The sequence below is a fragment of the Tursiops truncatus genome, chromosome 20 (assembly GCF_011762595.2).
Source record: "Tursiops truncatus isolate mTurTru1 chromosome 20, mTurTru1.mat.Y, whole genome shotgun sequence".
Classification (NCBI taxonomy): domain Eukaryota; kingdom Metazoa; phylum Chordata; class Mammalia; order Artiodactyla; family Delphinidae; genus Tursiops; species Tursiops truncatus.
In genome coordinates, this window is record NC_047053.1 from 48,676,486 (window position 1) to 48,695,797 (window position 19,312).

The 19,312-nt window shown below is 56.1% G+C and overlaps 1 protein-coding gene across 7 annotated transcripts; it reads right to left on the reverse strand.

The window, feature by feature from the left end:
* Positions 1-4,140: 4,140 nt before the first annotated feature.
* On the reverse strand, positions 4,141-12,642 carry ENGASE (endo-beta-N-acetylglucosaminidase). 7 transcript variants are annotated; one of them, XM_033847367.2, is made up of 14 exons: positions 12,417-12,600; positions 11,670-11,737; positions 11,323-11,524; positions 10,177-10,325; positions 9,203-9,360; positions 8,532-8,680; positions 8,072-8,237; positions 7,035-7,138; positions 6,596-6,704; positions 6,225-6,415; positions 5,709-5,857; positions 5,170-5,278; positions 4,785-4,899; positions 4,141-4,587 (listed from the first exon to the last, which is right to left on the reverse strand). In XM_033847367.2, the coding sequence occupies exons 1-14, from the start codon at positions 12,536-12,538 to the stop codon at positions 4,168-4,170; spliced, it is 2,211 nt and encodes a 736-aa protein (XP_033703258.1). In that variant the 5' UTR covers positions 12,539-12,600; the 3' UTR covers positions 4,141-4,167. The 7 variants fall into 7 exon arrangements, 5 of the variants coding, with proteins under 5 accessions (XP_033703258.1, XP_033703259.1, XP_033703254.1 ...); XM_033847368.2 differs by having other exon boundaries at positions 5,170-5,275; positions 12,417-12,585; XM_033847363.2 differs by having other exon boundaries at positions 8,532-9,360; positions 12,417-12,632.
* Between the last annotated feature and the right edge of the window lie 6,670 nt (positions 12,643-19,312).

Sequence of the window (19,312 nt, forward strand, 5' to 3'; positions counted from 1 at the left end):
TCTACCACGTCTTCCTTCCGGGCCCCACTCAAGGCAGCGTGGGCCAGTGGCGAGCGGCTGCAGGCCCAAGCAGGAAGAGTGGCCAGCAGGACTCGACCTTGGCTGCCGACTGTGCCAGCGGAGGGACGGCTGGGCGGGCGCGGGGACGGGGGCTGCTTTTCATCTCGGGGCTTCGGCTGTGCCCAGTCACCCTGTGTCTTGCGCTCTGGGCCCCGGCTACCCCTCCTGCCGCGCCGCCAACACCTGTGTCCTGCGAACCTGGGGAGGAGTTTGCAGCCACTGGAGGCTGTCCAACCAGCAGCCCTGGGGTCCGACCTCAACACCAAGGGCTGATATGTTTCCAGAACTACAGGGCACCCAGGCCCCCTCCCTCCACATGAGGGGGCTCTGGCTGCCCAGCCAGGGGTGAGGGCCTTGAGGCCGAGGTCTTGTTCTGACTGGTCGTTTCTGGTTCCCTTTCTGGAGGAGGCCCTGGGCCTGGTCCAGGAGAGAGAAGGTCAGCCTCACGCTGCAGCTGGGAAGAGCCCTCTGGCCCCCGCCCTGCAGGGCCCAGTCCTGCAGAGAGGAACAGAGGGACGGGCCGGCACCTGGCTGCACGGCGAGGGTTCGGGTCACGGTGCTATGGGTCTGGACGGCACGTCCAAGCAGGGAGAGCCAGGGGTGGGGGAAGGCCTGGGCGGTCCGCAGCCCCCTCCCCTGCTCCCGGCTCAGGTCCTAGAGTCGCGGGGGCAACAGACAGCAGGCAGCAGGGAGGAGCCGCTGGCCAGGCAGGGAGAGCTGGAGTCGGGGGAGCAGCAAAAAACAACAAAAGATGTAGGCTCCCAACATGGCTCCACTGTCTCACGAAACTTTAAAAGGAAAAAAAATACACCTCACTTTATATTCAGCATCAGCTCCTGAAGCTACTGAGATGAGGCTCCTTTTCTATTCCCGTTGTACATAGCCCCGCCCTGCCTCCGGCTTCGTCCTCTGTACAGGCCCCTCCACCCTCTGCTGTTCTCGACCCTTTTCTTGCAGCAGCTCCACCCCCGGCCCTGCGCCCTCCCACCCCTCTCAACCCCGGGACTGCAGCCAGGCCCCAGGCTTCCTTTCTTACCATTCTGTATGCTTCCAAGGTGTGACCATTCAAATCAACCGCATTATTATTATTAAGATTATTAATAAAGATTTTTCTTCAAACCAGGACAACTCTTTTTGATTTGCCAGCTCCCGGGCACAGAGGGTAGAGGGCACAGAGGACCAGGACGCCCACTGTGGGTGGCCCCAGGATGGGCAGCTCCTCCCAGGAAGCCAGATGGCCAGAGGGGAGTCAGAAGACCCTATGGGAGACAGTCTAGAGCCCCCATGCTCTCCTCCAGACTGCCATCTCCCCATCCCGTCCCAGGAGTCTGGAGGCAGGGCTCACACGTGCCCCCCGCAGCCTTGCCCTGTCTACCCTGCGAGCAAGGTCTGTGACGTTACCAGCAGAGTCTGGGGCAGAAAGTCACCCCGGCCCCACCGGCTGCTGAGTGGTGGCCACTCCACATGTGTGCCCGATGACCGGTGGGGCAGACATCTGAATACAGGAGGGCCGGCTGGGCAGTTGAGGCTGGTGCCCTCAGGGATCTTGCCCACACCACTGGCTCTGCCTGTGCGCCGGGGCCCAGCCGTGGTCCCAAGGAAAGGAGCTGCCTGAAGGTAAGCCCACTGCTCCACCCCGGGTGTGAGTCCCCAGCCCCGGCGCAGTGGGGTGGAGGACAGTGGCCGCCATCCTCAACTCCCAGCCAGAAGAGGAGGGAGAGCTGGGAAGGGAAGCCGCAGAATCCAAACCAAGAGCCTGAAAGCCTCGGGCTGGGCGCTGCGATGGGGGCGGGCTCCAAACCCGGGACGCGCTGTCCGCCCCACGTCTCACCAAGACCTGCGTTCTTCATTTCTCACAGTGTCGGATCATTTATTTCGGAGCGATTACACACGCCAGAGGGGCACAGGCTTAAACGCCCACATATTATTTTCCTGCATACGAGCCTTTACCGTCGGTGGGACTGGGGACCGTGCTCTTGGGAAGCTGGGGCTGTGCGATCCCACAGCACGCCATGCTCTGCTAGGCCCCCTTTTTTCTAATTGCTTGCGCGCCAGACTGTGAGAAAATAATTGCCACTATAAATTTTCCCTCCTTCTCTGCATAAAATATTCAGAAAACCAGCACTTTAAAAAAAAAAAAAGCCTCCTGAAATAAGAGCAGCAGGGCATGACAGCTGTGCTGCCCACTTCCGGGTGCCCGGTCCTGCCCCCCACCCGACCCCCACCTCTGGGAACTGGGGTGGGAGGAGCCAGGAGCCCCCACCCCAGTTCCCCCAAGTTCAAAATTGGGGGGGACTCAAAGCATGCCGGGGGAGTCAAGGGAGCGGTTCCCCAACCCCGACAGTCTCCTCACGCTCCAGATTCACAGGGAGAATCTGGGGTGCTGGGAGACCTGTTCAGGGTCAGCCAGTGGAGGTGTCTTCCTGGCCCGCAGGAACCCTCTTCCCCCCTCTCAGACAAACCTATTCCCCTCCTGGGGCTGAGCTGGGACATGAAGAGTAAAACGTTCCCAATTAGGAAAGACGTAGAACCAGAGGTCCTGCGTCGGGCTGGGAAAAGGGCACGTGGGCACCCGGGAAGCAGGACAGGTGGAGACAGAGGCAAACGTCAGCCCCGGAAGGAGAACCCCTCCGTGTCCTGCGGTCCTCTCCGAATTCCGAAGACCAGGATGGATGCTGTGTGGCCGCACTGCCACCTGACGGCCACTTCTTTCACTGCGGCGTAAAAATCAAGTCTGCTGACCGTGCGTGACACAGGGGGCCAACCCTCCAGCTGGGAGGTCACTCCAGAGGGCCCTGGCCCTTGGCATCGTCCACATCAAGTAGCACAGGGGGAGGACAAGAGGAACAGGAAAGTAACCCCCATCGTTGGCCTATGAGGCCTGGGGTGAGAGACCCCAAGAACGAGGGGCTGACGGCCTTCGTCAAAGGGTCAGGGCACAGCCCGCTCAGGCCTGGAGAGGGCAGGGGAGCAGGGTTACCCAAGGCTGCGGGATTAAGAGACCCCTCCTGGGAAGCCACCGCAGTGGCCGAGGTGTCAACAGGGGAGCTGTGTGGCTGAAGAAGCCATCTCTGGCTCGCCTACCCCGCTCCTCCCCATGCAGAGTGCTGGGCAGAGGAAGGAGGGAGGTGCGGGGAGAGAGAAGGAAGCGGGAGGAAGGGGCCCCAGTGGGGCGGGCCGCCGTCCCGATGCCTTGATGCTCTGGACTAACACCTGCTCAAGGGAGCGATGGAGCCAGAGGGTGTGACGGAGGCGGCCCGGAGCCTGCAACCAGGGCTGGGGGGCTGCTGGGTGCCCCCCGAGGGCCTTCCTGGGCCCTGCCCGGCCTCCTGCTGCTCGAGCTCACTGGGCTCGCCAGCTTGCACCTACGACCCGGAAGAGACGAAGCAGGACACAGGGCCGATGGGAATGCTTGGAAGTGGCTCTGGCTCAGGGGGACGGTAAACTGGGAAAGCCAGGACACGAGGTGGTCTGGCCCGGGTGCCTGCCCTGCCTGGGGCTGGTGTGACCTGGCGCAGCCTGGCCTGGGGCTCCCATTCCTGGGGAAGAGGTCCCCCGGGGACACCCTCTCAGCACTTGCAGGGGCCACTGTTCCTGAGCTACTGCCCCCCCCCCACCCCACTGCTCTCCTCCCCCATCGGGGCCCCTCTATCTCATTCCCACCCTTGGAAGCATCTCAAGGCCCTACTCCGAGGCCCTCTCGCCACCATTAAGCTCGCTTCTAATCGTCCCAACTGCAGGAATAAAAGGTCACCATTGTCAGCATAAGCGTCTTTCAGCCTATTAGGCAATTCCCTTTATGGAATTTTCTAGACTAAATTTTCCCAAATCTTTTCACTTGTACCCGGAAACTGTATACTACGGAGAGGGATTAGACAAAAAGGGGGGGGGGGGGTCCATTCACCGCTGGAATTATCAACTCAGCAAACTGACTTCTCAGTTTTCCTATCCCAATGCCCCAACGAAGAGCCACAGCCCACAGCCTTCCGGGGCCCGTGACCTTCTGGCCCAGCCCTTGGGACCCGGGCCTTCCCCGCACACGGGTGAGGCCCCAGCGCGGAAGAAGTCTTATCCTTGAGGTGGGAGACTCTGTGCTTTAATGGCCGCTCATGTGCGGGGCGTGGAGTACAGCATGGCCGCCCTGCCCCACTCGGCCCGCGGCACCAGAAACCCCTCCTTGGGGATGGGCTCCACCAGGAACTCCACACGGCCATCCCGGCCAGGCTCTGCGGGTGCCACTGCTAGGTCCACTATCCGATACCGGTTGACAAAAGCCAGGCCCAGGAGCGTGGGCTTCTCTGGCTCCGACGGCCCCCTGCAAGGAGAGTCACCTCCTGACCCTCGGCAGCAGTGGATCCGGAAGCAACGGACGTGAGGGAGGAGGTAGGCCCAGTGCAGAGTACAGCTGAGCCGGAGCCCAGCGGGGCCGCTCTCCCCCTCGGAGGCGGCCGGCTGCCAGCGCACCTGCGAGACAGTCACGGCCTGCACCTGAGGCAGAGGCGTCAGCAGGCTATTGGCATCCACCACCTGCCAGAAGAGAGAAGGCTCAGCACGGCCCGAGAGCCCAGGGCTGGTTGGAGGGCGCCTGGCCCTGCAAGGTCCACCCCCCGCACCTCTGCCCCAATCCCCCCGGGCCAGCGGAGGCAGCAGGGGGGCGCTCGGCCTCATCTGCAGCCGGACAGATGCCCCAGCCGAGCCCCAGCCGGCTCCCTGAGATACCTCACCTGGATCTCTCCAAGGCGACAGACGAAGTTCTCCTCCTCCTGGCTGCCCGGAGGCCGGGAGAAATTAACGAAGAGGGCCTGCAGGAGGCAGCCCCGCAGATTCACTTCGTAGCAGCTGGGAGAGGCAAACAGGCCGGTCCCAAGGGGCCTCAGCTCGGCACCTTCAGACTGGCTGCTCAGAGGCCCCGAGCCACAGGGAGCTCCATCCCAAAGTGGATCCTGCGGTCTTGTGTCACTGAGCTGCCTGAAATCCGAGGGGTCGACCCAGGGCCCCTCCATTCCCGCCATTTCTGGGGTTTCTCAGTGGACAGTCCCTCACTCTTCAATCCCCACCCCAGCGTGGCCATCCCTGGCAGGGGATTCAACAGGAAGGGGAGGGACTCACCGCTGGACCCAGCCCCCGCTGAGCTGCTGGCCGCAGCGGCCCACCCATTTGGCCAGCTTGGTCGGGGGCACCCGGAGGGGTCGGGGACTGCGCCTTGAGCTCGTTTCTGCTGGGGCAGGAGACACAAGACTTTAACAAGGAGAGTCCAAAGGAAACCGCACTGGGAGGTGTCACTGAATCGGGAGCCGGGGGCCCAGCAAGACTCCCTGGTGGCCCCAGGTGCTCTCGGCCCGATGGGGGAACAGGGAGGAGAGGAGGAAAACTCAGGGATGGATGACCAGGACTGGCCCATGGACGTCCTCGCTCTCAGGGCGCAGCTGGCACAAGACCCCCCATGGGAGCACACCTCCACCCGCACCGCAGGGCCACAGCCCAGAGGTTCCAGCTGAAGGGCGAAACTCCCTGTCCAGGCCTGGACCACAGCAGTGCCCCCAACCCCAGCTGCCCCCGCACCCCATGCAGCTTTCTAGCTTCCTCCTCCCCGAGACGTCCCCTGAGAAGGCAGAGGCCTGTGAGGAAGGAAGGAGCCATCCCCTCACCGCTCAGCGCCGAGATGCCTCCCACGTGACAGCTGCCTGCATCCCCCGTGGTGAGCTCCAAAGCCACCCCCACAGCCGAAGGTCCTTCTAGCTTGTACACCATGGACAGGAAAACCTTGGGCGGCACTGGGACCTGCAGGGAGAATAACCTGGAGGAGGAAGGTCCTGTGATGAGAGGCCACAGGGAAACTGCTGGGAAGCGGGACTGTTCCGGGTCCCATCCGCCCACTTCTCCCTCCAGGACGGGGAGGGGGAGCGGGCTGCCCGCGAGGCCAGCCTCAGGTCTGCGAAAGGAAAATGCACACAAGAGTGTGCAGGTAGCTGACGCTACTCTCCTGGACACTCAGAAGCGGTGAAGATGGTAAACTGTATGTTGCGTGTTTTTCACACAATAAAACAAAACCCCGGCTCTGTACTCACTCTGGCCTCTGCTGCCCACCTGCCCAGTTAGGCGACTGACATGGACGATGGGGGAAGCTGACAGGCCCTACGTCTCAGCCCCACTCACTCACCTACCTCACAGACACGTTTCCAACCTCAGGTGGAATCAGCCCCCGGATAAGCAGAGAGCTGCCCCCGTTCCAGGCATCTTCCAGGCAGCAGTGCATCTTCACCCAGCCCCGTCCGTCCCCTTCCAGCCTGTGCTCTCCAAACAGGGGCTGGATTTCCTGGGCACTCAGGTGGTACCAGGGCCCCACGGCCTCCTCCTGAAGAAAGAGACAGAAGTGGAGGGAGGGCAGGGGGCAGACGGAGCCGTCACGCCCAAGGCCCCCCCCCACCGGTCCCAGGTGAGGACCAAAGACGAGGGAGAAGGCAGCCCCTTCGCCAACATGCGGCACATCCAGGAAGCCCCTCGCCCCCGGCCAACCAGCACGGGACCCACGCACCTGGCCATAACAGACTCTTCGAGTCCCCATGCCCAGGCAGAAGGAAGTGACAAAGGGCAAGGAGCAGATGCTGTGCGTGGGCAGATAGCGTTCCAGCAAACTCCAGAACCTGCGGGGAAACGCATGGAGACTCAGGTCCACAGAGGGCTCCGTGACGCCCTGAACTCACTCTTGCGACTCCAGTCTTTCTGGCACTCCTTCTCGAGTGACCGCAGCCCCCCACTGCAAGTCTGCAGGAAGTGGTCCCTCGGGGTACCCAACCTTGGTCCTTCCTGCGTAACTAACTGGTCTCCACGACCCCCAGGAGCAGCCAGGGCAGCTGAACCCCTTGCCCTGCCTTAACCCCACCCCCAGGGGAACAAGGCCAAAAGCTGGCGAAATCACCTGAGACCCTCCCTGCCACGGGCCACACTCAGGCCCCGGGACACGCAGGACTCACTTGTCCTGGTTCTGGAAGAAATCCCCCTTCTCCAAACACTCGTACACCCAGCCAGGTGCGAACAGAGCCACCGAGAACCCGTGCTTCCGGATCAGCTCCAGTGACTAGGGAGACAGCAGTCAGGGAGATGACCCCGTCCCAGCAACCAGCGTCCACGCATGGCGATGGGGGGTTTGGGGAAGCGGGGAGCCTGGAAAGGGAGGCAGGAGCCCCAGCGCCATTCCGGGCGTTTAGGGCTCGACCCTGCAGTTCTGCAGCCGCCCAGAAGAGGGCGCGGGCGGCGGGGAGGCGCAGAGGGGAATGTCCGAGGGGCAGGGGCCAGCACTGGGGGCGCCCACGGGATACACGTCTCTCTCTCACTACACTTCACACTATATTATCAGCCTCACAGGGGGCGGAGAGAATCTTCAGTTATTGGATTAAATGTATTCACTTAAAGCTTAATTAATGAGTTGAGAACGTCCCCACGGCGCCCGGGAAGGGTAGGATTGACAGCCCCGGGACAGGCTGATTCCCCAATTATCCCACACCAGGTGCAGCAGCCCCCGCGGGCCCCTCTTCTCTTTTCTCACTGCTGACACCGCCTGCCTCGCCAATAAAACCTCACTAGTTATCAAACCAGCAGTTCCCGAAACTGTGGGAGTTTCACCTCAGTCCTTCGCCCTGGGCTAAGGAAACACCAAAATATGCCCCCCGGCTTTCCTCTGAGTCCCCGTTCTCGCTTTACAATGCTAGCTCAGTGCCCTGCAAGCACGCAGTCCAAAAGGAAGTAAAGCTACAGATGAGACCAGCAGTCGGAAGAGGTGCCTTGGACATTAACGCCTAGGTAAAAATGGTACCATCTGACTGCAGAAATGGGCTGCAAGGTAGGATTTTAGGGCAGACCTTGTTTCTTGGTGCTTCCGTTTCCCCACTCTGGGGAGGATCACCGCTGCCTCTCTTTCCCTTGAGGTGCAGATGGCAATGAAAGGTCCACAAGGACAGCAGGCACCCGGGCCACTGCCACCACCTCCCCGGCCTCAAAGGCCACCACCCACCTTGTCCGTGTGGAACCGGCCCCCGACGACATTGCCCCGGGCGAACACATCCACTCCCACGTACACGTCGGCCAGGCGCTCCCCAGCCTGCCCCAGCATCCGCTCCAGATGTTCCTCCCGCCAGTTATAGTTGGTGAAGAAGCCATCGCAGGAATCGAAGAACACCCTGGGGGCGGCAAGGGTGGGCTGTAAAGCCCGGGCCTTCTCCCCTCAAGCACCTGCATCCGCTCAGCCCACAGACTGCGGGCTGCCTCCGGGACCCAGCCCACAGACTGTGGCCCGTAAAGCTGGGCACGGCCGGGCTGACCAGGCGCTCCTTCTCTCTGGTGGTGCTCGGGGTGTCAGACAACTCTGCCCGTCCCTCACTTTCCCCAAGGCAGCCATGCCGGCAACACCTCCGGAAGGCAGAGGGAGCTCCTGCCCCTGTCCAGGGGCCCAGGCCGCCCTCCTGCAGGCTCACCTGTTGTGCTCGTTGAGCTCATCCTGCCACGTGAGTTGCCCGCTGCTCACCACGCTATCATACCAGAGCACCAGGCCCCTGGGGACCTGTTGATGCAGCTGAGTGGTCAGGTACCGGAGGAAGTGGGGCACGTTCCCCACGGCGGCCAGCTGGAGACAGGGAAGGAGACAGACCTTCCGTGAGGCCCAGAGAGGTCTGTCGTGAGAAGCGCCTGGCACAGGACAGACAGGAGGACATTTAACCCCAGGAGCAAACGGGTCCTGGTCCCGGAAGCCCCTCAGCCCCACGGCTGTCGAGCAGAGGGTCCAGCCAGAGGTCCGACTTTCCGTTCTTTCTGATGCAGGAAGGACATGGACACAGCAATCAGGAAACGATAAAACGCAATGAAAGGGGAAGGCAGCGTGGAGGAAGCCACACATGCGGCGCGAGCAAAGCAGAGGCCGCCTTGAAGGAGCCAGAGAAGCAAAGCTCAGCGCGCAAGGTTTCTGGACACCGCGGTGGAGAACATCCATCTCCCTGTGAAGAGGCAGAGGCGTAGGAGCCGGCTCTAACTGAGACGGAGGAAGTGCTGCCGTAGCAGGGACCGGCCTGATGAGGCCGAGGAGTGCGATGGAGGGTCCCCGCGGGGCACAGGGGCCGGCGGGCCAGGCCCCAGGGGCAGGCGTGCTCACACTCAGAGAGTTCTCGATGTTGATCAGCCAGCCATCGAATCGGAAAAACTGGGCAATCAGGACCAGCTGACGGGCCACCGCCTGGTATGAGCGCTCGTCCCCAGCCAGAAAGGCCTCACAGAGCCGCTCCCCTTCTTTCCATTCGGTGATGAAAGTCCCTGTGGGACGGGAGAGAAACAAGGTCGGGCCCGGGGATCATTTCCCCTCTGACCCAGCAGTTCCCAAGGTGTGGTTCCTGCACCAGCAGCGTCACTGTCGCCTGCAAACTTATTAGAATTTCAAATTCCCAGCGTCCCCAGATATCAAATGAATCGGATCCCCTGGGGGCGGGGCCCCAAAATCAGTGTTAGACAAGCCAGTAAATGATTCGGATTCAGGAGAAAGCTTGCGGAGCACTGCTCTCCCCAGGGGTGGACCACCTACAGCCCGTATCCAGCCCCCCACCTCTTCGTGTAAAAACGGCTTTACTGGATCACAGCCCAGCCCATTTGTTTGTCTATTGTCTGTGGGGGCTATTGTCTCTCTGGCAGTTCCAATGGTGACCCAGTGGCCTGGAAAGCTGAAAATATTTACTATCTGGTCCTTTCCAGAAAAAGTTTGCCTTTGCCTGTCCTAACCCATCAAGGCAGGTAAGGAGCTCTACCCAGTACGAAGCAGCCAAAGCCCAAGCCCTTTTTTTTTTTTTTTTTTTTTTTTTTTGCGGTACGCGGGCCTCTCACTGTTGTGGCCTCTCCTGTTGCGGAGCACAGGCTCCAGATGTGCAGGCTCAGTGGCCGTGGCTCACGGGCCCAGCCACTTCGCGGCATGTGGGATCCTCCCGGACTGGGGCACGAACCCGTGTCCCCTGCATCGGCAGGCGGACTCTCAACCACTGCACCACCAGGGAAGCCCAGCCCAAGCCCTTTCATCACTGGATCACCTGGCAGGTGTGCCAACGAGTCTGGCAGGGTTGGAGGCGGGTCCCTGGCTCTTACCCAGCACACAGACCCCATGCCTGTGGGCAGCGTTGGTCCAGCCTACTGGGGGGATGGTGACCGTGTGATGGCTGAAGTACACAAAGATGTCGATGTACTGCCAGTGGTAGAAGGAATAGGGGTTCTGCGTGGCTGAGCCCTGAATAAACCTAGTGAAGAAAGAGAACAAAGTCAGGACCCAGAAACAGACAAGGACACGACGACCCCACGGTGAAAAGAGAGGGCAATGGCGAGTGAGTGAGGATTCTCTTCGGTTCCATCCGGTCGGCGCTAACGGCACGCTTGCTGTGAGCCAGGCCCTGCCTAATGACTGCGCTGAGAAGCAGCATAGGCCACAGCCCGGACGTTGACAGGCTTGGTCGCAAGGGAAGCGTTTTCACCAGGCCGTGCAGGTACCCCCCGCATGGGACCCGATGGACTGAGCGTGTCTAGCCTCAACAAGCAGACAAACACAGGACAGAAGGAAAGAGATGGGGAGGGGCTCATGCAGAGCTCCCGTGCCTGGGGTCCCACTCTATTCTGAGGTCAGCAGCTCCCCAGGACACGGCCTGCCTGCAGGTAAGGTTGGGGTTGACAACCACGTGAGCTACACCCGAGGTTACATCACCCGCCTCTGTCTGTACCTTGATGGCCAGCTCTGACTCAAGCCTTCCCAACAATCGTCATGTCCAAGATTGTTTTATGGACGTTTAAGATCTCTAGGCTGACCCCGCAGCAACCTGGAGGAAGCGCCCCCGGCTGCGGGGGGGGGGGGGAGGGGGTGGAACGACTCCAGAGCCAGTGGGCCAAGATGGAAGGGAGCTCGAGTGAGGAGGATGAAGAAAAGGAATCAGCTGAAGAACGAAGTTTCTGGGCCAGGCCATCTGAAGAGGGTCCCAGCTGTGGCGCCCTCTCCGGCCCCCCAGACTTCAGGTGCAGGTAGTCCCCAGAATCAAACAGTTTCAGAGCTGAAAGAGGCATCAGCTATTGCCTAATCCAGTGCCCTCTTCCTACAGACGAAACAAAGAGGCCTGAGTTCCTCTCCCAGGTGGTGGCAGTGTGGGCTGATGCCCCATCTCCCGACTCCCCATCCGGTGCTCCTGTCACACGGCATGCTCCCGCCCCTCCGTCCCCTCCCGCCAGGCGATGCCCTCGCAGTGTCCTCACTTGTCATCCAGGTACCCGCCCATCATGTCATGGCACATCAAAGTCCGGGGCCTCCTGCTGCTCAGAGGGGGCTGCCGACACTCGGGGGGCCCTAAGGCCACGTTAAAGCCGTCCTCCATGTTGGGCGTCCATGCCAAGAGTTCCTCCAGGGAAGACAAGTAAAAGCTGATGGGCTTGGTGGTGTCCTTGTCATAATATCGAACTGGTTCAGAGGAGGGAAACAGCGAGGCATCAGTGGAAATTACGGGATTAATAACAGAAAACTTGAGATGGGGAGGGGACAGCCCTGTCCAGAAGCTCCAAGCGTGAACACGGACACAGGTGTTCAGAGCCTCAGTCCTTCTCACCTGGCAAAGGGTCTGGGGTAAAACTGACCACTTCTCGAAAGACTGCTTCTTCTTGATCCTCTTCAATTCTAAGCAAAGAAGGAGTTAAATTTCTTTTAAATAAAAGGGTAAAGAAAAAGAGCACTTTGAAGCCAACAGACCAGCCCGCACTTAGACATGCAGGGGGAGATGGCCTCGGGCTTACATTTTTTAATGCAAACTATGGAAACGTGCCTTTGCCCATTCTGTTCCCTCAAACTGGAACACCCTTCTGTCCATTCTCCACCTACTGAAATCCTCCACCTCCTCAAAGACCAGTTCAGATGTCCCCGCTCCAGGCACCAACCCCTTTCCTGCCCAGCATGGGCACGAATAATCCTAATTACACACGCTGGCCTGCCCTGAGCAATTAAAAATGCCACACTCGGATCCTCTGCGCAGATCCACCGCCAGGGATGGGAGGCACGATCAATGCATTTCGCAGATGAGGATGTCAAAGCTTCCCGCCAGGGCGCCAGGATTCCCAGCCTGGCCCGCTGCTGAGGTCGCATCCCGCTTCCGAGACTCTGTCCGTGCCTGCTGCTGTGCGGGCTGGGGCGGCGGGCAGGACCCGCCGCCGACAGGGGACTTGGGGGCCGAAGATTGCTGTCCTGCGCCCGGAGCTCCCAGCGCGCCTCCCGGGGCCTGGGCCGGGCGCCCATCGACTCTGGCCCCACTGCCCGGCCGCGGGACGGGGCCGCAGGATTCGCCCACCGGTCTCTTACCCACCTCCTCTGCAGCAGCCGCCCGCCTGGCTGGGGATCCCGCTGCTCCTTCAGGGTCGCCGGCCCCCGCAGCCGCCGGCCCCGCCGCCGCGCAGCCGCCCGGGTCCGGGCGCCCGCGGCCTCCATGACGTTGCCCCGCCCGCGCCGCCCGGCAGCCCGGCTGCCGGCCAATCGCAGTCTGGAACCTGCCCCTGACACCGCCAGCCGGCCAATGGGGACTTCTCGGCGCTGATGCCCCGCCCCGACCGGGCTCCGGACAGACTCCCGGCTCGCGCCGTGGGCTGGCTCACCTGCTGCCGGGCCTTTGTAGAGGAGGACGGTCTGGGGGCGGGGCCTGTGGAGGGGAGGGGCCGAGACGAGGGGCGGGGAGGGGGCGGGGTCTGAGCCCAGGGCACCGGAAAGCACGTTTGTACCAGTTCTGGCCTCGCCGGCCTCCTTTTGCAGATGAGCGATCTCCCGAAGGTCACGAAGTCAGTAAATTGTAGAAGCGATATCTGAACTCAATTCGTCTAATCCCTATTCAAAGATAATTTTCAGAAAAAGGTGAAATAATAATTCTCATTCAGGTATAAAAATAGACAAATGTTAAAGACTGTCCTATTCGTTAATCAGAGAAGGAACCAGACAGGTATTATAACCAGTTCAAAAGCGAATCAAAAAAGAGAGCCTTTTATAGATCAGGAATATTGAAATGAGAACGTTAATAGAGGCAGAATGAGTTTTTCCGCAGGAGTGGGGGGTGGGCAAGATCACTGAACGTCTGGACAAGACAATTTACACATTGTAAAGAAGATGATAAAAAGCTAGAATCAGATTAAGTGGTACAAACTACTGTGTATGTATAAAATAAATAAGCTGCAAGGATATAGTGTACAACACAGGGAATATAGCCAATATTTTATAATAACTATAAATGGAGCATAACCTTTAAAAACTGTGAATCACCATGTTGTACTGAAACTTATATAATATTGTACATCAACTATACCTCAACTTTTTAAAAAAGCTAGGATCAGATAACAGCAGGATGTGCAGTGTGTAGACCATGCATAGTTTCCACTGAAGCACACATTTTTTTCTACACCCCCAAATCTGCAGGGCCCCAAGCCCACAGGGCCTGGAGGTATCTCAGATGTGGCACCTCCCCAGCATCTTGGGCACAGAGGGGTTCCCAGCGTGTGGAGTGTGAGGAGAAGCGCCTGGACTCAAGGCTGGGCCCCGCAGGGCTGAGTTTGGGCCCACCCAAGGCGCCCCTCACCCAACCCCCAACACCCCTTCGTACAGCCGGGAGTGTCCTGCTGCCCAAGCCAAGTTGAGTGGGCCTCTTTATTATCACTGCAGACGTTGAACTTTATGAGGCCCCGAGCTTCCATAAACCCCGAGAGTGGGGAAAATGACTAGGCTGTGGAATACGTACCCCGGCCATGCTGCAAGGGAAGACAGGGCCCTCGGGAGCAGGCGGCAGTGACCACAGGGAGGACAGGGACTGCAAAGCCCTGGGAAGTCTGCCTTGAGAGGGGGGCGCAGGGTCAAGACCCCCCTCTGGCTGTGCTCAGGGGAGCGCAGAAGACGTGGAGTCTGCATTCGATCTGCATTTAAGCCGCTTACCTGCAGCTTAGTGGTAAAAATAAACTTGCCATCCTCAGAACTCAAACCTAGTTCTTAGAGATTCTTTAGGGTAATGCTCAGTCTCTGGGGGAAAAATACTCAGGCCTCCCTTCCCTGCTCCTCTTGGCAGTGTTGTCCTCTGGTCTGGGGGAGCAGGGAAGTTTAAGTCACCCTGCACACCCTCCCCAGAGCAGCAGGGAAGACTCTGCTCTGTGGCCTCTGCATTGGCCCCTGCTTTGCCGCCTGCCCTGCAGGTCCCTGGGGCTCCTGGTCTCAAGATCCTTGTCCTGGGTCAGGGCGAGCCTGGAGGTCCCCATGTTTGCCTTGAGCTCACGCTGGTCCCGCTGGGCCTCCACACCCCTCCAAAGCCTGGCTAGGCCCCCTAAAACCCTCACCTTGTAGCGTTTCCAGATAAAGTACAGGACACCCAATTAAATTTGATTTCCAGATAAACAACAAATGGAAACGGGACATGATCATACTATGCAATTCTTTCTCATTTACCCAAAGTTCAAAGTGAACTGGGATCCTGAGTTTGCTAAATCTGGCAGCCCTACCTGTGAATCTTCGCTGCAGCCTTGCTGCAGAGCCCCCTTGCCCCGCCATGGGGGCCCCACCGACACCTCCTGGCTCTGTCCATGCCAGCACAGGAAGCCAGGTGGGCTCGGGAACCTGAGCCTGGGGACCTCCCCTGCCTGACCGACCAACTGTGCCACCGGCTTGGTGCTGCGCACCTCGTGTTTCCTGCGCTGGCTGCCACGTCTGCCCCTCGGTTGGGCCCAGCGGAGACCTGGACTCACACCTGCTTGCTTTGCCTTCCTCCACTCTCTCCCTTCCAGCCTCCACTATCTCCCAGGGCCAGGAGCGAGAACCAGGTCACCTGCTCCACAGGCTTCGTTGTTCATATGCTGAAGGGTGTGGCAGCAACAAATTGTCCCCAATATCCCTCATCCCCTTGTACTTTAGGGAGAGAAGCCCATGTTTTAGCTGGCAGCTGGCTGCTGGCTGCCCAGATGAAGACAACATCCCCAGCAGCTTAGAGGGGCCTGGCGAGCACGTTCTGGTTTCCAGATGAGAATGGAAGTCACACTTGCAATTCTGGCTGTGCCTGCAAAAGAAAGGAACGCGCCCCCCACTTTTTCTTCCCTGCTTTCGGCTGGCGGCCAGGTGGGTGTGAGGTGTGATGGTAGGCACTGCAGCAGCCATCTGAGACTGTAAGACAGAAGCCACATTGGGAGGGCATGGAGCAACCAGAGAGAAGGGGCCTGGCTCCCCCAGTGGCACGGACCACAGTATTGCCCTGGACTGCTGGTGTTTGAATTCCTATGTAAGGAAAATAAACTACGGTCTGATTTAAGTCGATGGTATTTTGGTAGCCGAATCTAACTACGACAGGGGGAGGACACAGGAATTTAGAAAAACCTCTCAAAATAATAGCCTGCCTTGCAAGGCCGTTATCGGTTTTTGTTTGTTTGGTTTTTGTTTTGGGGGGGCTTTTTCTTCAAAATCTTATTATCTTATTATCGTTCCTCAGTGCATTCCTTCTGCAGTAAATCCCACTTTCCCTTCACTCAGAGCGCTACCTCAGACCAGCTGGGGTGAGAGCAAAAATCCCATTAAAGACTACTTCTGAACTATCGCTCTGTATGGTCAGGCCCCTCAAGGTGGCTTGTTCTCTTGCTCTCTTACATCCCCTGCTCCACCAATGCCTGTTCCACCTGCACCCTACTCACCTGACTGACCTTCCTACATACTTGTCCCTGGCCCAGGCTAGATTGTTCTAGTTTTAGATCTGAACATCAACACGATAGCTTATCAAAGGGGCGGTGAGGAGTGTGCCCCTCTGCTTGTTCCCCGGTAACTGATGAGCCCACCTGATGTCAATTCCCCCCTATAACTGGTAACCACCCCCTCCCCCTGGGGGCAAAGACGCCGCCACGTCCTGCCCGCCGTGGACTGCACACAGAATGGTGGGCTGTCACTCCAGGACCTTGCTTCCGACATGTAAGCTCCCCGATCCATTAAACCATTGATGTGTCTGTCACTGACTCCAGGCTCTTTGGTCTTGAATCTGGGCCAGCACAGGGCTTGCAGGCCTGCATGGTGCAGCTCAACACACTCCCTTTTACAGAGTTCTCCTAGGTGCTCAGCAAAGACTTAAGGAATGAAAGGATGCTGGGCCCAGCTCCTGGCTCTAGCCACCCGCCTCACCTTTACACCCACTCGAGGCTGTGCCCAGGCACCTGCTTGAACGTCCTGAACAACGAATATTGAGCCCCTCCTGGTTCACGTCTGCCTGTGAGCACACGCTCCTCGACAATCATGGCAAACCTGGGGTGCCTGCCCTTGCCGGGTCCCCGTATCATTATACCTGCACAACAGTTACTTTCATTTTCTCCTTTTAAAAATGTAAAGCACTGCAGATGAAATGAATGTTCCCTTTAATCCACCTCCTGATTTCCTTGCCTCCCCTGTCCTCCTGAGACCCCTCAGTATTCCCCCAATTCTATTGGTTTGACCTGTATCCTTCCAGATGTCTTTAAATACTTTGACACACCTGTATATATCTGGAACCATATAACATTGTTTGTGTTTCATAAAAATGGTATCAGAAGAAAGTGACATCATATTGTACACATTATGCTGTATCTTGTTTTTTTCGCTCAGCAACATTTTTGAAATCAAGCCACATTGATTGAAATAGCTCTGCTTCGTTTGTTTTCACTATTGTTTGCTCTGCTATCATTTTGACACATCAGTCTACTTACCTATCTACCCATCGGTGGACATTTAAACAGTAAACATTTGTTTGCTATTATTTTTTACATGTTAAAATGAACATATTTGTATAGACCATTTGAGGTATACGTATTTTTTTTTTCTTTTTTCAGATAAAACAGGATTAGAGCTGCTGAGAGTGACAGCACGCACGTTTTCAGTTTTAAGTCACTAACAAGCTGCCGTCCGAATGCTCCGTCACCAACATCCTCCCCAGTGCGGGGTAAATACAGGTTATTCCGCAACCTCTCAAACACTGATGTTATAGAACTTGAAGATTTTTGCTCACTGGCTGGGTGCCCGTAGGTGTCTGGCTGTTGTTTTAAATTGAAGTTGCAGCTTTTCGTGTTGGTCAGCCATTTGGAAATGAGGTCTCTTCTGCGTCATACCTGTTGCGGGGCGGAGCGGGGTTTGCCCATTACTACTGTGCTGTCTTTCCTTCCTGTTGTGTAGGTGTCGCATATATTCTAAATACGAATATTTTGCCTCTTACGTACATAAATGGAACAAATATATGTCTGCTTATCTTGTACTATAGGTCTTTTAGATTCTCATGTGGTCAAGTTTATTAATACTGTCCTTTGTGGCTTTGCTGTTTTCTTCTCTTTAGGAGTGCTGTCCCGACTTTAAGGTCATGAAGATGCTTTCCTGAATTTTTAGTTAATAATTGTGAAGTTTAGTTCTTTGTTTTTTATGTCTACAACTTCCAGTTGCCTTTTGAGGGTAGGTCTTTAATATTTCATCTTCCTTTCTGCTTACTGACTTATTCAGATGTTTCTCTTTCTTCCTGGGCCAATTTTATGCTAATAAGTGTTTTCTTTAAAAAGTGTCCATTTCATTGAGGTTTTCAAATGTAGGGTATTAAGTCATTTCTAATCATATTTTTTGATCTCTTGGTTATGCGCTCTCTTTAATTTCCAGTGTTGTTTATTTGAGTATTCCTTCTTTTTTTCCTGATGCTTTTTTCTTTTTTTGAAGGACTGTCTATTTTATCAGTCCTTTCAAAACACAAGCTCTTCATTTTGTTCTATTTTTTGTTTGTTTTCTATTTCACTCATTTCTGCTTTTATTTTCTTTCCTGTTATTTTCTTTGGATTTATTTTGTTGTTCTTTTTCTGGTTTCAAAAGTAGACAGTGTGGTTCACTTACTTTGAAATCTTTCTTGTTTTCCTATAAATGCAGTTGAGGGAATACATTTCCCTCTGAGAATGACTTTCACTGTATCCAACAGCTTTCACTTTCAGTAAGTTCTAGATGCTTTGTAATTTCTGTTAGTGCCCTGCTAACTCATCCAAAACAATCCTCAATTTTGTTGCAGTAGAATTCATCAGGCTTTTCTGTTACGATTAGTACTTTTGTGTCTTTTTCAAAATGTATTTCCCTACCCCCAACTCATGAGAATATGGAATACTCCATCCTCTGTTATTTTCTAGAAGCTTTATTGTTTTCCCCTTCCCCTTCTGGTCTACAGGCCACCTGGAAGTATTTTTGTTTATAATGTGAGGGCGGAGGTCACATTTTATTTTATTTTATTTTTAATTGAAGTATAGTTGATGTACAATGTTGTGTTAGTTTCAGGTGAACAGCAAAGTGATTCAGTTAAATATATATATATACATATATTTCTTTTTCAGATTCTTTTCCATTATAGGTTATTACAAGATATTGAATATAGTTCCCTGTGCTATACAGTAGAACCTTGTTGTTTGTCTATTCTGTATATATGTTTTATTTTTTATCTATGTTTTATTTTTTATCATATGAACCCTCAGTCATTCATGATTTTTGGAAAGACCGTCCTTTACCCCGTGCTTTGCACTGTCCCTTTCTGGAAAATCAAGTGCCCACACATGCTTGAGTCTGTTTTGGGCTCTGTGATATTGTGATTTATAATAAGAAATGTATGTTTGGTCTTCATGTCTGGCACAGAACTCCTAAAAGCCTTGGAATTTCCTAAATGATAAGAACCGTAAAGGTGTCTTTTGTGAGTTATAACAGAGTTCATGTTAATGAGGTGACTTTCGGGGAGCCCCGCCACCACGTGATGGAGGCTGGTTGCTAGGGAACCAACCTTGCTTAGAGGGTTGGCACTTTCAGTATGCACACCTCCAACTCCGGGGAGGGGAGAGGGACTGGAGATTGGATTAATCACTGATGGCCAATCAATGTAACGAAGCCTCCTTAAAAACCCCTGAACTATAGGGTTTGGAGAGCTTCTGGCTTGGTGAACCCATGGAGGTGCTGGGAGGGTAGCACCTTCCCAAAAGAGCATGGAAGCTCCCAGGCCCTCCCCACATACTTTCCCCTATGCCTCTCTCCCATCTGGCTGTTCCTGAGTTATATCCTTTTATAATTACAGATCTCGTGTATCTCCAATCCTGTCTTGGCATCTGCCTCTGAGAGGGCAAGAACCAACATACCGTCCATAGATTTAGATTTTTTTTTTCTTAATAATATTTTGTTCTCTATGTAGATGTCTTAAACATCTACTGTTAGATTTACTCTGAGGCAAAT